At 38.9% G+C, this 16375-nt stretch overlaps 1 protein-coding gene across 1 annotated transcript in view; it reads right to left on the minus strand.

Annotated features, from left to right (window-relative positions):
* The window catches only part of IPMK (inositol polyphosphate multikinase), a 42638-nt gene that overhangs the window by 6152 nt on the left and 20111 nt on the right, over positions 1-16375 (minus strand). The window contains exons 3-5 of the mRNA XM_064513578.1: positions 16196-16292; positions 9029-9201; positions 814-895 (exon numbers count right to left, since the gene is read on the minus strand). Of these exons, the coding sequence (XP_064369648.1) occupies positions 814-895; positions 9029-9201; positions 16196-16292 (352 nt within the window). The remainder of the gene's footprint in view (positions 1-813; positions 896-9028; positions 9202-16195; positions 16293-16375) is intronic.

Below are 16375 nucleotides of genomic sequence, written 5' to 3' on the forward strand. Positions count from 1 at the left end.
ATCAGTTGAATTTTCCAGGGATAAATAGGCTCAAGCAGTCCCCAGCTTCTTTATCATGAGCGACAGAGCTGACAAGTTAGTGCCAGCTCTGGAGAGGGGTGTGCATGTGTGTGCATGTGTCTGCATGTCCTGGGGTGGATGAACAGATGTCCATTAATAACGGTTTTGAAATAATTATCACCAAACAGCCAGATTATATAAAAATAAATTAAAAAAAAAATCTATTAACAGGGATACTGGCCTGACCCTGCTTTGAACAGACTAGTTTAAAATAACTAGCCCTACTGATTCTTTCTGGGTTGTTTCAGGAAAGTGTTTTCATTTTATTATTAGTGTACTGCAAGGTATGGATGGACTTCAGCTGAGAAGGTCAGTTTAAGTGAAGACTATATTTACAGCAGCCTTATATTATAAAGGACAGTATATACTCACATACAGGTGCCAAAGAAAAATATGTCTTAAAAATATTGATTTAATAGTTCTAAAAGGCTTCTATTTCATCAGAGCATCATACCTACAAAGAAACTGAATTCTACCAGAACTCTTACTACCCTCCTTTAGCAGGAAAGAAATGCGATGAGGAAGTTCCTATACAGCCAGCTGCAAATTTATTTATTTTTATGATCAACTAGTAGCTCAAATGATACAGGAAACAGCTGCAGACTCACCTTGCAAAAGGAGAGAAAGGGACTTCTTTTTTTAATATAAGGAACACACAAAGAATCTGAAACTATCTTTTCATGCAGTACTAAAATAAGTAAAATAAATAAAAAAATCCGAGAGCACTAAATTCTCATACACAGGTTTCCTCACCATCTTTTACTGTTTCCTTTGTCAAGCTCCTTCCATAGTGCTGGTTTTGGGTCTCATAGCTGTCAGTACAGACATGGTAAACCTGCAAGAAACAAAAGGGAACTCTGTACTTATTTAGAGAAAAATCAATGTTTCCCTATAGCTCTGAGACACATTGCAGACAGGTTACAAAATCTTTGTTACCGTCTCTGCCTCCGACTCAGGATCATACGTTACTTCGAGGTCAACACTGCCCTCTAGTGCTCTGGTCTGCCAACTGCCGCTACTGGGCAGTTCCGGATTGGAACTATCAAGCACAACTTCCTGCATTTTCCTCATCACGAAGACACCATTATACTGGTTAGAAATCATCCTATCAATTACTGCAAGCCTTTTCTATGGCACACAACACTGATTTGCAAGGCAAGACATGAAGCTAACACACTCTTACCAATATCACGGCGATTATTAAATGATTAACAAGCTCATAAATTGAATTTTTATTGTTTTATAGTTCTTAAAACTGCAGAAGTGTTTAACAAAATCGCAAAGCAATAAGAAGTGTTATTATCTAATGAGAAAGGCCCAGCTATCCGAGACTCTCCCATTGGAAACTGGTGCATAAAAGGTGCATAAGTTGAGCAGTACGAAAAATAAATCACTGTTCCTTATTTCCTTTGCTGGGTCTTCCCCCCAAAGCCCCTCTGCCTCCATCCCAACCACAACCAGCACAGTAAGAAGTGGCAGGTCCAAAGCCCTGCTTTGCCAAGTAGCTGCAATGAGGAGTCTCCAGCAGTTGAGGGGAAAAAAAAGTAATAGAGTTCACTCTCCTCACCAAACTTGAACCATACCATACAGAAACTGATATATGCAAGTCATCAGCAATGAACCGAAGAGGCAGCAATTCTGCTTATACCAAAGGAATAACAGTTGTTATTGTCTGAATGTTTAAACTCACTGGGTAAGAGAGACCCTTCCCACTGTCCTCCACTATTTCCACTACTACAATAGCTACAGAAATTGAGGCCCAGGGATCTACAGTCACAGTGGAGCATAGGATATAGGTGAGGTATTTTTAAATAGTGAATCCAAGACCATACTTCTGAGATACTAAAACAATCATTTTTCACCACTTATTTTAAAAAAAGCACATAAGCTTAAAACAGTAAATAACATATCCACCCAAAAGAATACTTATTCGAATATTTCTTGTAGCAAGCCATTCACAGAGTTTTCAGTTTTGTTTTTTAATTTATTGAAAGAACTACAAGCCCACATCTAATGAACTACAAGCTGCAGGTAATTAAATAAAACAAGAATCAAAAATACATATAGTTCTTTGAAACAGGATTACAAGTCTGGAGATTGCCTGGGTTTTTACTAGCTGCATCTTCGCTGCATTATCAAGTGCTCTAGTTTAGTCAGTCTAAGGGCAGCTTCCTCCACGCATCTGCAACGTAGCACACTCCTGAATGCGTAATCTTGTTTACCAGAAGTTTATCTCTTCCCCATAGGAGCTTGCAGTTTTTGTGACATGGGCACTTGCTCAAGAAAAGCTGGTTAAGGCCTGCAAGCTCATTTTGCTTTCCAAAGAAACTCTGGAGCAACACCCAAGCACCTTGTGCTTCTGGCTTGTGCTTCCCGCGAAACCACTACAATCTAGTTCTTCAGTCCTCATTCAAGCAGATTTCACTAACAAGGCGCATTTTTCTTCTACAAAGACCATTCTGGGTTTTTGTGGCATCTAAGCTCCTTTTTTTTGCAGGACACCATTCCACAAAAGTGGTACTCTATAGGTTTAGAAACAACACAGGCAGACATGTGCATTTTACATTACATTAATAGCACATTTTTAACTATACAAAATGGTCAACAATAAATTACCAAGTCTTATACACACTGACACTCTAACGTATATATTAACTATCTTGTGAACAAGCAAATATTCAGAATATCGTAGGTTACAAAAGGATATGGATGCAATCCTTTGTGCTTTTTTTCTTTTTTTAAAGGAAATATTAAAAAGACAAATTCACACAGGCAATCATGAAAGTATTCTCCACCTAGCCAAAGAGCTATCTCCTAATTCTGTTTAAAGCCCTTTCACTTGAAAAGAAGTGACAGTTCGAAGCATTTTTGGAAAATCTCAACCCAATACAAATACATTAAGCCTCATACTGAAAGCAGCAGAACAGAAACCCAAGCTCCGAGAGGAGCAATCTTTCATCAATTCTCACTTGATCTTCACCTACCCCTGCAAAACGAAGAAAACTGTGTCGTAATAGTGAGAGACCAGAATCAGCTTCCCAGCATGCAGGCTTCTTGCTTGACTATGCTTTTGTTCACTCAGATACTGCTAATCCACTACTAACTTTTCCCCAAGAGATATTTCCCTTTGAACTGACTTTTTTCTGTATCCCAGCTGTTGCAACTGTTTGTACTTGCCCATTTCTGTCAAAAGGATGACAAGTCAAGTAAGTCAAATCTCTAAGCTTCTTAACAACTGCCAAGAAATTATTAGACAGGAAAGTTTCATTTCTTGTCCATCTGCCACAGCGCATTAGCTGTTCGTCCTCCCATCTTCACAGAGTGTCACTCTATAGTGCGGAATAAAGAAAACTCACAGTATCTGCAAAACATCACCTTCAGAAAACTGCTCAACTGGTAACTTTTATATGTTCACACTACACAAGATCGTTCCCCATTCAGTGACATTTGTGCATAAACAGAACGGGAATCCAGGATGCTAACAAGATTTGTTTGTTGTTTATGTTAGCAGGGTCACTGTAAGGGCAGGATGTCAAGAAATGCAAATAATTAACTTACAAGGGAAATTATCCTCTGACTTTCTCAACATGCACTCAGCTTTTGCTTTCCCATAAGGTGTTAGTTTACTGCTGGTTGTGTGTGTACAGATTTTTGTACCATTTCTTAAACAGTGATAGTTCACTTGACATTCTTGAACTGAGGGAAGCCTAAAAAAAAAAAAAAAAAAAGCACAAGCCTCCAGATCACAAAACTGAGGCACAGTTTGGAAAACTTGTGGCAACTCGTAGTCTTTTAGAGCATAGAATTTAAATACATAGTAACTGTATAACTTAAATATATACTAATTAAGACTAGTCTGTTTGGTGGAGACACTGTTGTCTCTATTTAATAAAGTTTCAGACCTCTTGAACATCTGTAAAAAACAACTAATCTACACTGAGACTGGAAAAATAGACATATTCAGGACTGGTCCGGACAATACCACAGAGCAGTACTTGCAGAGCAGGGACTAACCCAGTTGCAGAGGCCCTGCTCGGACCTCGGCGCTGTTGCAGCTCCCATGCCTAGCTGACATCTGGGAAGCGGTTTCCATGTGGAGCTCCCTGCTCCCGTATCTGCTCCCATGTGTGCCCTGCAAAGGCAGCTCAGGACCTGCACTTCTACACAAGGAAACGCACAACCAGCAATTCGAGATACATGCTCCGATGTCGACACAGCTAGACTTTAAAGGGCAAGTCGCTCCGAGTTGTCCATCCCCTGTATTTTTCCCATAAATACGCTTAAGTCACCACTATTTTACACTTACACAGTAAAAGTGAGCAACCAGGGTGTGTCTGAATATTACACAAAGCTTTCTGTTTACAGCAAGGCCTCTCTGCTTTTGTGACTGGCACAAAGGTCAGCACCCAATCTGCTACCAAACCTGGCAAGCCAAACCGCACGGGGAGGCAGGCGTGCATGTCCCAGCTGGCCCAGCACAGCGCGGGAGCCTGCTCGAGTGCGAGAGGAGCCCGGGGGCCTCCTCAGCTAACCAACACCAGCATCAGGCCATCACCTTAGTGTCAGGCAGCTCCAATACTCCAGATCCAGAACTGGGTGCCTTTTTCCCAGACTTGACCATAAGCCCTATGTAAATGTATGGTCTCCTTCACATCTGAAGGCCCCAGGTTTCTTACCAGTCCTACAGTCTCTCAGGGAGCAGAGCCTTGGACTTGTCCTGCCACAGTAGAAGAGTTAAACATTGCTTTTTAAAAAAAGCTCTTTTTAAAAATAAAATTCAATGAAGATTTGCAGGGAGATGAGAGAGCTTGCTTTTTCATATTCTCTTATTTGATATTACCGCTTTATAGTAATGCTGTAACACTTACTGCTGCCAAGAGGATCTCCATTTTTTTTCTTCCTTCTTTAAGCTTATATTGTCATTACTGGACTAAAAGCAATGGAATCACACACACCCTTGCTTGCTGCTGGCTTGCAAATACACCCTAGACAAGATGCATACCTGTACTCTGGTTTGTAGGACTACAGTAGTATATTCTTCTATATGTTTTGTTTCTTTGCTTGGTTTTCTGGTATTTGACAGAGAGCTTCATATAATTAAGTATTCAGTCAAATGCTATGACAAGCAATATAAAACTTTATTAAAGTCCTTTCATAAACAAATAACTGCGGAATCAAATTATGTTGAAATTAAATCAGTGAAAAAGCAGAATACAATTTTCATCTTCTAAATAAAAGAAACAAGGACATTGCAGTTAAATTATGAGACATTTTAAAATAGCTTAATTATCCATACTCCAAGAACTTTCATGGAGCAGCTCATTAACAGTAAATTTCTCCCATGCAGACTTTTCTATATCACAGGGACAAAGAGGCCATCTCTTGTCCATTATCGCCTTTTTCATAACATATAGGAAATCTTATCAGACATAAGGACAACTGTACCAGCTGTCATATACATGATGAGCATCCCTTGCATAAGGGAAAAGGCACTGAAAAAAATACCGAGTACCCAGCTGCTAAAACTCGCCCAAGAGAATGACAGACAAGTCTGCTCAATTCTATAAACAAAGCATTTCTGAAACCTATCCCTTGGCTCAACTCACAGGTACTGGACTCTGAGGAACTGCTGCGTTCAGTTTTGCAGCACGCAGTCAGCACAGTCAGACTGTGAAACGCGTGAACCTAGCTAGGCTGCAAGAATTAGGAAGTGAAAGCTGGAAGAGACACAAGGGAGGAGGAAGTGGTACCCGGACATATCAAAGGCAGCAGCTCAGCAGAACAACTAGAACCTTTGCTGCTTTTTTTTTTTTAAAAAAAAAAAAAAACTGTCAAAAAAATGAACACTATATGCAAATTTAATAGCTTTATTATTTCCCTCCTAAATATTGCTATTAACATACCAGAGCTTACGAAAGTTACAACATTAGTAAGCATTTACTAAGAAAGGAAACTGTAGTCAGTTTTCAAATACCTTGCGAGAATGTGTTGTAGATGAGGAAATACATTCCTGAACACAGCATTGATGAGGGATCTGCATTACCATATGCAATAGTTAATAGGCAAACAAAAATAAATGATAGATTATACTAGTAGAGTTATATAATTACCAGTCTGTACCTTAAAAATTATCTCACAAGTATTACAGGCTACATAACACTATAATCAACATATTCTGGAAGGAAAAAAAATCCCGTTGAAGTCAGGAATTGTGGATTCTAAATGGACTGTGAATTCTAAACAAGTCACAACCCACACATTCTACTTGTCTTCAACAACAAAACAAATAATCTATTTTTAATACTGCATACGCTGCTAAGATATTTCTTATATTTCTTATATATTCCTATTTCTGCTACTGGAACCATCTTGCAACTATTTTTTTTTTGCTACTGGAACCATAATTCAGTGTTCCGACTTATGTTTAAATTCTCACTACTTTCATAATTTACCTAGCAAATCTACATCCTCATATGTTAAGGAAAGGACCCTCAAAACTAACTATGAAATTGGGCTTTATCAGTGTTATTCAAATGATGGTACTTTCTAAATGTGTTTTCCATCCATATGTTATGTTTATTCACTGAAATACAATGAACATGCTTTAGCACATGCCAAATATCAGAACTATGTATACAGATCAACATCGCTGCCAAATAGAGCACTTGCTGCTTCTTAGGACAAACCTTAAGTATTTATGCATAAATAAATGACGGCTTATTTACCAAAGCACAAGTGTTGTATCAAATCTATCAACAGCTTCGGCCAGGGGGAACTAAATAAACACATTTTTATTTGTAGCTCTTCTCCATGATAATTTTTGTGGTTTGTGCTAATACAAAAAGAATAAAGACACCAACATATGTAACTATTTCCTACTTCTCCTGGCCCTCCTCCTCTTTTTCTTCTAAAGTAGGAACTTAACCCCTACTTTCTGAACTGTGTTAGTCTGTATTTCATTCAAACGCTAGCATCCCTTACCCAGCACGTTAGCTGTTTTGTGCAGTAACTACCTATATAGGAGAGCATTTTACATTATCACCTGCATCTTGCAAGAGTAAAGAAAGATTATAGGCAAAGAGAGCCCTGCTAACATGAAGAGGTCAGCTGAGCATAGAAAATGCCTTGTCAATTTATACTTGAAGTGTTGCATGAGGGGAGGAGGAACCTTTTGAGATCTTTTTAGAAAATAACTTCAACATGCAATTTGGTGCCAGATGCACAGACCTCACACAGTTAAACATGGGGTAGGAAATGGCAGTGCTTGGAAGAGCCATCATTATAAAGATAGTTTTAATTAGAGAATGGAATGACTTTCTGTAACAGGATAAAGACATTAGTAAATAGCAGTGTTAGAAGCAGTAGTCGCAAGCAAAAAAAACACTGAAAGCAAGCATTCCTTTTACACTGTCACGAAACACAAAGAACGTCAAGTACATTGTTTTACACACGAGATAAGAAAGGTTATGTAACAATATAAGCCAAATCCAAAGCTATAATCTCCAGCCTTCCTTCTGGATCTAAGCTCTTTGACTGGCTTTTGATTCTACTCCCACGTTCTCTCTTATACAATCTTACATAACTACTACTCATGACCGCTATAATTTATAGCTATAAAAGCTTATCTCAAGACAGAGTTAAGGTTGAGAGTTTAGACAGTTATGCACAAACACACTGGAGCTATTAGAATTATTTCACACAATGGTGCAACCTGGGTGTCACTGCTATCTAAGTAAACTGGAAGCTTGACGAAGGCTGCAGCCATTTATGTTGGTTGATGCAGGGCTTTACAAGCTTTGGCTTTTTCGATGGAGAAAGGACAACCAAAAATCTCTCATCAGAAAGCAAGAAAGTTATTCCTGTGCCAACCTTGACAGGAAAAAAACAAACAAGCAAAACCACTTTAAGTACATCCATTCAACAAGATAAAGTAGGACCTCTCAAAAAAAGAGCAAAATAAGAAAACGAAACAGAGGGAGCTTGACCAACAGCATAGGAATATAAACATTAAAGACTTCGACACCATGGGATAGTTTCTCTGATGAGTATGGAGTTTCCCTGTTGTCCATTAGGCCATAAAACTTTAGTCTGAATCCACTTCAGCACAAGGGATCTCTTTCACAGATGTGAAAAAAAATCTGTAAGTTGCCCCTGATCTGCAGAAGTTCCACACAACTTCTATTTATGTTGAACTTTTAGAGTAATCTATGCACAAATACTGAGTCTTCATTTTTCTCTGTATCTAAAATAAGGAACTGCAATAGCATTACCATGGACATCTAAAAGTCCTTATTCATCTCAAACTAGTCTCCAGTTGACAGCTGTTCCTCAAGCATACAAGCACCAGATGTTTTCTTCTAGTGGAAAACATTTTTAAACCCAGAATACAAGCAGCTATTTATAATTACGTGCATCATCTGCAGAAAGTTAACCTACTCTTCCCTAAATATATTCAAATGCCTTACCTCATTTCATTAAAGTAGAAATAAGCATATGTGCATAAAAAAATACAAAATCAAAACTACGAATTGGGAGAGGATACAGCTTGTTGTTAAATCATTATGAGAATTGATCCTGCATTTAAGTCTCCAGTATAAGCCTAAAGGCCAAAAAAGTTTGGATAATCTTTAAAATATCTGCTAAGTGAGAAGAATCAATTGGAACTACTTCAGTTTTAGGTAAGTCCAGCATAACCCAATATCTGTCATACACAGACTGAACTCAGGTTGCATTTAGACTCTCTGAAGAGACCAGGCAAAGTTAAACACTTGTTCTGAACACTAGCAATGGTCTGAAACTTATTTCATGTGACACTCAATACCAGTACTACCAATGTATTCAGATAACACTTCACTGGCATAAAAACCTCAAATCAACTATCACTCGCTAAAGTAGTTAGCCACTAAACCTGGTGCTGGACAACAAGGCCAAAGCATAAACTGAATATGAAAGCAAAGCAAGTTCTTACCCTCATGCCAAGCACCAAAAAGCCGATCTCCTCCATTAGTGGGTACTTGCTGACCTGTTGCTGTATCTTCTCAGCTGAAGCATACGGATCGTAACTTTTCTGACCTATTTTTACATCCATTATACAAGGCTTCTTAAACTTACGGGTCACATCTTCCAGTTTTAGATACATATCTGTTAAAAAGACAAAGCTTTAGTTAACAGTGGGTCAATGCAAAATAGTTGTAAGAGTGCTGCTGAGCTTCTCTGGGGGAGGGAGAAGGGTTTAAAGCTTAGCATCATGCAAGTTCTTTAAAAAATAGCCAAATATGTCTCTGATTACAGACTAAGTGATGGTCATTGACACCCATAGATTCTGTTGACATTAAATTCTAAAGATCCCTGGCTTAGAAAAGTGTACATAAGGAGTGCCAACCTAGCACTCCAATTCCAGTTATTGCCCAGATGAAATTTATAAGTAGCTCTTAGGCCATTAACATACTTAAATAACATTAATAAGCACACTCAACTGCACATTAGCACATGGTTGATTCTGCAATAGAGATGGTGTCTTCTTTATGTGTGCAAAAGGGCTAGAATTAAAATTGGAAGTTTTCATTTCATTTTAAATGAAATTAACATTTCATAGTCTCCCTGTGCAGCAACAGAAATACATCCTCTATTCCTCCTTTCCTTCTCATGCCACACCTTTCAAGGAAAAAATTCCTTGAAACTTAGGCTGCTTTTTATCCATTCCCAAAAGTTGTGTAGCAGCAGCAGGTTAACAAAAAACCCCACACCCACACCCAGCCACACACACTTAAAACCCAAAACATTTCTGAAGGAAGCTGTTTAAGGTTTCTAAAGGACTATCTAAAACTTGAAGTGGTTTATGCCTCTCCCTGATACAAGTAGCAGACTTTTCCAACAAGATTTACAGCACTGATTGTCAGAGCACAAGAAAACAAACCCTCAGACAAGTCTGGTTGGAGAAAACTTGCACAGATCTCCAGTCCTTGCCAGTGCAGCAAGTCCACACGCACCGTTGACACAATAGTTTTTCCCACACTCTTCATAAGTCTGTTTCTGCATATCTTCCCCCCACCTTTTTTCTTTTTTCTTTTAAAGTCCATCACAAACTTCACATGAAATTCATTTTTCTTTCAAGCATATCCTATTGCATGAATGTATCTCCTTGGCTTTAAAGAAAGCTGCATATGCACAAACATCCTATTCCCCCCAGCTCTCTAGCTGAACCTAAAATGGGACTGCCAAAGAAGGGAAACTTCTGTAGTTCAAATTTAAAGAGCAGAAGAGGAACAAAGTGCCTCAATTTGATAGGCTGTACAGACAGGTAGCAAAACCAAAGTCAAGCAAAAGCCAAACAGCAATGTTCCATTTCTACTTAAAAAGTAGAAACATTTTCCTAAGGGTAAGAATTGAAATTGGCTTTTATTACTTAAGAAGTCCTATTCAGAACTCGATAATTTTTATACCATGTTATCACCACAACTGAATGACTCAGTTCCCAAAAGTATATATGTATCAATCAAATAAACCAGATTTAATCCTTAGATGCCTGCTTTATATATAAATGACACTAAGCATATTTTTAACACATAGTCATGCTCAGGGAAGTATGTCAAACCAATACATTCTATTTTAAAGAAACTCCAATCTGCCATTAACTCGCTGTAACAGCTTACACTACTCCCCACTGCCCAGCAGGCTACAGAATCGATCTAGCTACAGAAAGAAGTGTTTAGTTACAGACCAGCTCAGCCATGAAACAAGTTTGTTAGCTACAACTGGAGGGATATCTGGGCCAAAAATAACTCAAACTTAACTCACAGAAGCCATGGGCAGCAAACACTCAATATTTGTTCACTAGATGCACCCTAGGAGAAGCAAGACAAATATTCTCCCTGCCAGGAAGTTTATTCCTTATCACCTGAAGAGCAGCCTCCTTTTTTTCTATTCCAAGTTTTCAAATGTGGTCAAATCCAGTCAGATATTGGCAAAGCTTTGAGCTTAATGGGGAAGCAGCACTGAATCCAGGGAAATCTATATAATCTGCTATCTGTTAGCTCAACCAACATTAAAAAATTGTCATCCTTCACACCTACCCTTTTTGTTATGGAAGTTATTATAATCAATATATTTGTGTCATCACACTAAAACAATCCAGGAACAATAAATAAGTGAAATACAAGGTTTTCCAAACAGACCTCTCAGATGCACTGAATCAGAGGTTTGCCATGGAAAGAAAGAGTGAGTGAGAGTGTGTATACACGTATGTACTTATGTACCTATGCACACACACAAATGCAAACACCTCAGGAAACAGCTGCAATCCTTCATGGATTAGGCTGCTGGCACCTCCAGATTCAAACCAGTATTTGTCATGAGTCTTGTATTACTCTCACAATAGTCTTTTTGCTTGGTTCAGGAGAGGAGGCAGAAGATACTGATGGCCTGTTATGAAACACCTACCAAAAAAAAAAAAAAAAAAGTTCTACGGGACAGTATATCTTACCCTGTCTACCAAAAGCCATTGGGCACAAAGATTACACAATTTAGATGCAATTTTTTAGTCAACCCTAACAAAAACCATATATGAAGCAGTGTAAAATGTCTCTATTTTTGTAATGCAACAAAAAATGAACCCATAAAAACAAGTAGTTTAAAAGGCAGAACCAAATTTCTCAGAAACCAACATATTTCCCTTCGGACAACACGCAGGCAAGATAACTGTATGCTTCCCATCAAAGGCCATGAGCATTTGTGGAGCACTCGTGGGTATCCTCTGTCTTCCACTCCACTTGTCCAAACCCCTCTTTATAAGCATGCAGCGCCAAAATTCTGCATCTCCAAAGTAGTTAAAGATTTAGATACCTGTTACTTTAATTCCCCACCCATTTCATAACCTGTTAAGCTAGAATATCTCCCTTACTGTCCTACTAAAGTGTAACCATTAGTATTAAAAGAATTAAAATAACTTTGGAGTTAACACTAACTCTGGAAAACACCAATGACTTGGCCAAGTTTGTGAATTATCTAGAAATGACTCATCTCTCACACGCTTTTTGGAATTATTCTTTAAGTTTTCATCTCTAGCTAACTGCTAACTCAGAATTTAGATTTAGGTCTGCTCAGTACTAGATCTGCTCAATATATTGCCACAATCTCAAAAGACTTTTTACTGGGGTGGGAGGGCAAAAGGGGTAGGTGCCACTACAGATAAAGCATTACTTCAAGCCCCTCCGCACCCCGAATTACAGCTTTGGAAAATGCATCAAGTGTTTATGCCTATTTTCTCTTGACACTATTTGTTCCTTATTTGCAGTGTGTTCAGTATCTTAAAGTCACTGGTCTACTGACATGGACCCCAAAAATCACAGTATCAGAATGCATCACAGCTTTTAACACAGTTACCCCTGCAATACCTCGTGAAGCATTAAGACTGAGGCAAAAAGAAACTGAGGACCAGATTCAGACATACATAGGTATCACTACACTACCTTATTTTCGTGCCTGCTCTAGTTAGGTGCTCTTATACCCTTTCATCTGAACCCAAGAATTCTTTCCAAGCTGAACAGTAAGTCTGCAAGAGAGCAGAGATTAACTACAGCTCTTCTTCCTATTCTGTTTTAAAAAGTGCACAATTTTCAAGCACTTCATATTTTCTAAAATATTATGTAGAATACTGCTAATCCAAAGTGCTTCTGAAAATTATATATTCACTAATACAAGCAACTTTATTACACAATTAGATACGCTGCATATGTCATGTAGAAATGCTGCATATTGATAAAATAAGTTTCAAACTATCTAAACACAGGTTAAATTAAAATCCCATGAAGAGAAAAGAATGCATAAGGATGCTTGTATCTTAGCTTTGGTACATATTCCTCAATATGTATTTCTATAGAATTTAAACAAATCATTCCTCAGAGGCTTCGCCTCCTGCCCTTTCTCTTTTTCAGCAGAGAGGAAGATGTGGCTTGACATATTCTTTATTACAGTCCCAAAGGGGACAAACAGGAAAAAAAAAAGACCAAAATTCAGCAAGTATGTGTGGCATGAACCACTCCAGACTTCAGCATGCACACGCTGAACCAGTCCTCACTGGAATCAGAAGTGAGAAAATAACTTGAGGCATCTGACTTCACAATTTACAAGGCATCTCTCAAAACATGAATAAGCAGAGAATGCTTCAGTTGCTCCCAGCAACAGGAGAAAAGAAAAATTTGGTTACAAGTTATATTTATCTACCCCGTTCTCATTTTAGGCAACAAAAATTAGAGCCCAGAGGAGAAAGCAATGAGCAGCAACAAAGTTACACGGGGGTGTGGGGGTGGAAACCAGGGGCAACAAGTAGGCAGCAAAAAACAGAACCTTAAAACTCTCAGCAGGAGATAGAGAAGTCTCAGTTTGGCTACTATACATATTTATAACAGCTTTTCCACATGTTTGCTAATATACTCCAAATGCCGACAATGCCACTGAAACCAGAGTTCAAATCAGATTGCCCCACCCCAATTTTAGACTGACCTGGGAGACGTAGCGTCATCCATCTCTAACACCGGCTCCTATGCCGTAGCACCAGTAGCGTGACTGAGGGTAAAGCAAGACCCAGCAGGCCTATACAGATGCTTTTGTTACATTGAGGTATGCGATTTCAGCGTAACAGGACAGTTTCACAAGTTTTTACTGATACAACACTTGTGAATATTGCTAACTTTTCTGCTTAGAAGACGAAAAGTTCAGCAGAAGGCAGGCGTGCAGCAGCAGCTTCTTGTGTACTTAGGCATCGGCTAGAGAGCACATAGTCCAAGATGACTCACTCTTGTGTAGGGTTAGGGATGGCCATTCCTATGTTCTAATTAACACTTAATATATTTCATCCCATTTAGCTAGCAATTTCACCCATTTACCTACAGCTTTAGCATAGAAGCCTCACACTTGTCTCCCTAAACCCTTCTCTACGGAAAAAAATTATCTGTGTTCTCCACCTTGCCCACCACAGTTCCTGTCTATGTTATACAGACACTTGGAGAGTGTCACCGATTATCTTCAGTGTGGTCCTAAATTCATTTAGTCTCAGTTTTTTCTACTGCAAGCCTAGGATTCTCTTCATGCTACTCGAATTCCCAACCCTCTTCCCAAAATAACACCTCTGAAACTATGCACATAAGACTCTTACCTGTTGCCGAACAGCTCTCCCTTCCCTTACTACCTTATAGATAAAGGAACTTTACATAAAAAGAAATGCCTATGGCCATTCCCTCTCTGCTCTGGCAAGACATAGAAGCAGTTTCTCCTTCACACAAGGATTGTTAAAAATATATACATATATATGCATACATACACACAGAGTTCAGAATATGCAGCAAGTAGAGGGGATCTGGAAACTGATCTATTCTTACATCCTCTAAGAGAGGTTACTTATGTTCATTTAGCAACAATAAGGAATTATTAGGTTCACTGATCAAACGTGGTCTGGAGCTTTGTCCCCACAATCTGTAGAGCAGTTAACTGTCGAAGGGAACATCAGGCTTCCAACAAAGACTGCAAAAGGCTACAAATCAACTCGGATATAAATATAATAACTAGATGCCTCTTTAAGCAACTAGATTCCTTCATCTAATGTCACTGGGACACACCACGGCAGTTAAAGTTCAATCTTTTGAATGGCACCACAGCTAAGACCACAACTAATTGGGGGGGGGGAGGGGGGAGACTGGTAATAAACCCTCAACTCTAATCTCCCCCCCCCTCCAAAATAAAGTTTTCTGAACTTGATTTCCTACTTTTTACCCAGTCTAAATGTAGTATTGGTGATTCTTTTCAGCTCCAATGTCTTTTGGTGTTGAGCACTGATGCACAAATGCATCACAGGTTTTCTTCAGCACCTGGCATTAGTAAAACTATATTCAACAATGCCTTCTAATCAACAAATAACTTCTAACTCAAAAGGCTCAAGCCAATAATTGAAGTGTTACAAAGCACTTAGCTTTGGAAGTAGCCAACACACACATTTTCTGTTAATCTCCATAAACCTGACTTCTATCAGAACTACAAGAAACCCTTTCGTACTACAGATAGTAGAGTTGGCAATGGAGTGTTTTATTCAAACCCTCTTGCCCTAGCCTTCTATCAAAGGAGCTCCTGATACTGCATAATCTCAAGCAAACACAAACAGGAAAAAAGTGTTACCCCTCCTTTAAACAGTTATTCTGCCAAAGTTCAGCCCCACCATGCACAGCGTTAGTTAATTCACAACATAAGCTATGGATGTGTTGAATTACTGTATCTCAGCTAGATCACACATTTTAACATCTTAAGATCCTACTGTGAGTAGGAAAAATTGATTTGCGATTTGGAGAGGACACTAAGTGAGCTCTGTGACACAAAATTACAAGGGAAGAAAGATAGCTGTGGTAGAGCTATCTGAGTTAGTGCCAAATATGGAAATGTGAAATCAAATGTGAGCCAAGAAAGTGCTAGGTACTACCACAATCATTGCATTTCTTTTCACAGAGTTTGGAGAGTGCAGTTTCTGTCGTCTTTGGAAGACAAGTCTTTCCAGGGACAGCATAAGGAAGAGAAGACAGAATTACAGTACAAGATCACAGCTTCTCGTTTAGGTGCCCACATATTTAAATGGGCTTGATAGCATCTTTGGTTCCCGTATGTTCTAGAAGTTCAATCTCTTCAACATGAATACGAAAGAGCAGAGGAAACAAACTAGTTCCTACTTTAAGTATACAACAAAAATATCTATTTTCTGTTTCCAATTGTCCTCCAAAAATATCTTTTTCTTCCCAACTGCTAACGTGCTATACAAATACTAAGGTAAGATACCAGAGCTCCATTCCATTCCAAACACACATAGGACAAGCAGTACTCTTAAGCAAGGTACCTACTGAAATAAGCGCTGTGTGCAATACAACAAGGCGATGTGATTTAACCTTGGGAGCCCCAGCAGCAGAGCCCAGCTTGAAGGTCTCCCCCTAGGCCCAGCCAGAGGGCTACAAACTGGAATGTGTTGTCACAGGGAACAAAACTGCATTACAGAGGCTTAAAAGGCAAAAAACCCAAAACCCTAGACAACTCAACTGCCAAAAATCATTCTCCAAAAGGTTTTTCAGCAGATTGGGACTAATAGATAAAATTAGAACAGTACCATTTGGTGCAGTAGGTGGTGACCAGACACCGAAGTATTTTGGCAGATATTCCCGCAGCTCCAGAAGAATGCTGTCACAACAGTCAGAGTCATAAACCTGAAATAAATGGGGTGGAAGGGGAGATGATCAGTTTAAAACATTCATTTTACATTTCTAGTAGACCCTTAATTATCATTTCT

This window comes from Dromaius novaehollandiae, chromosome 6 (assembly GCF_036370855.1).
Source record: "Dromaius novaehollandiae isolate bDroNov1 chromosome 6, bDroNov1.hap1, whole genome shotgun sequence".
Classification (NCBI taxonomy): Eukaryota; Metazoa; Chordata; class Aves; order Casuariiformes; family Dromaiidae; genus Dromaius; species Dromaius novaehollandiae.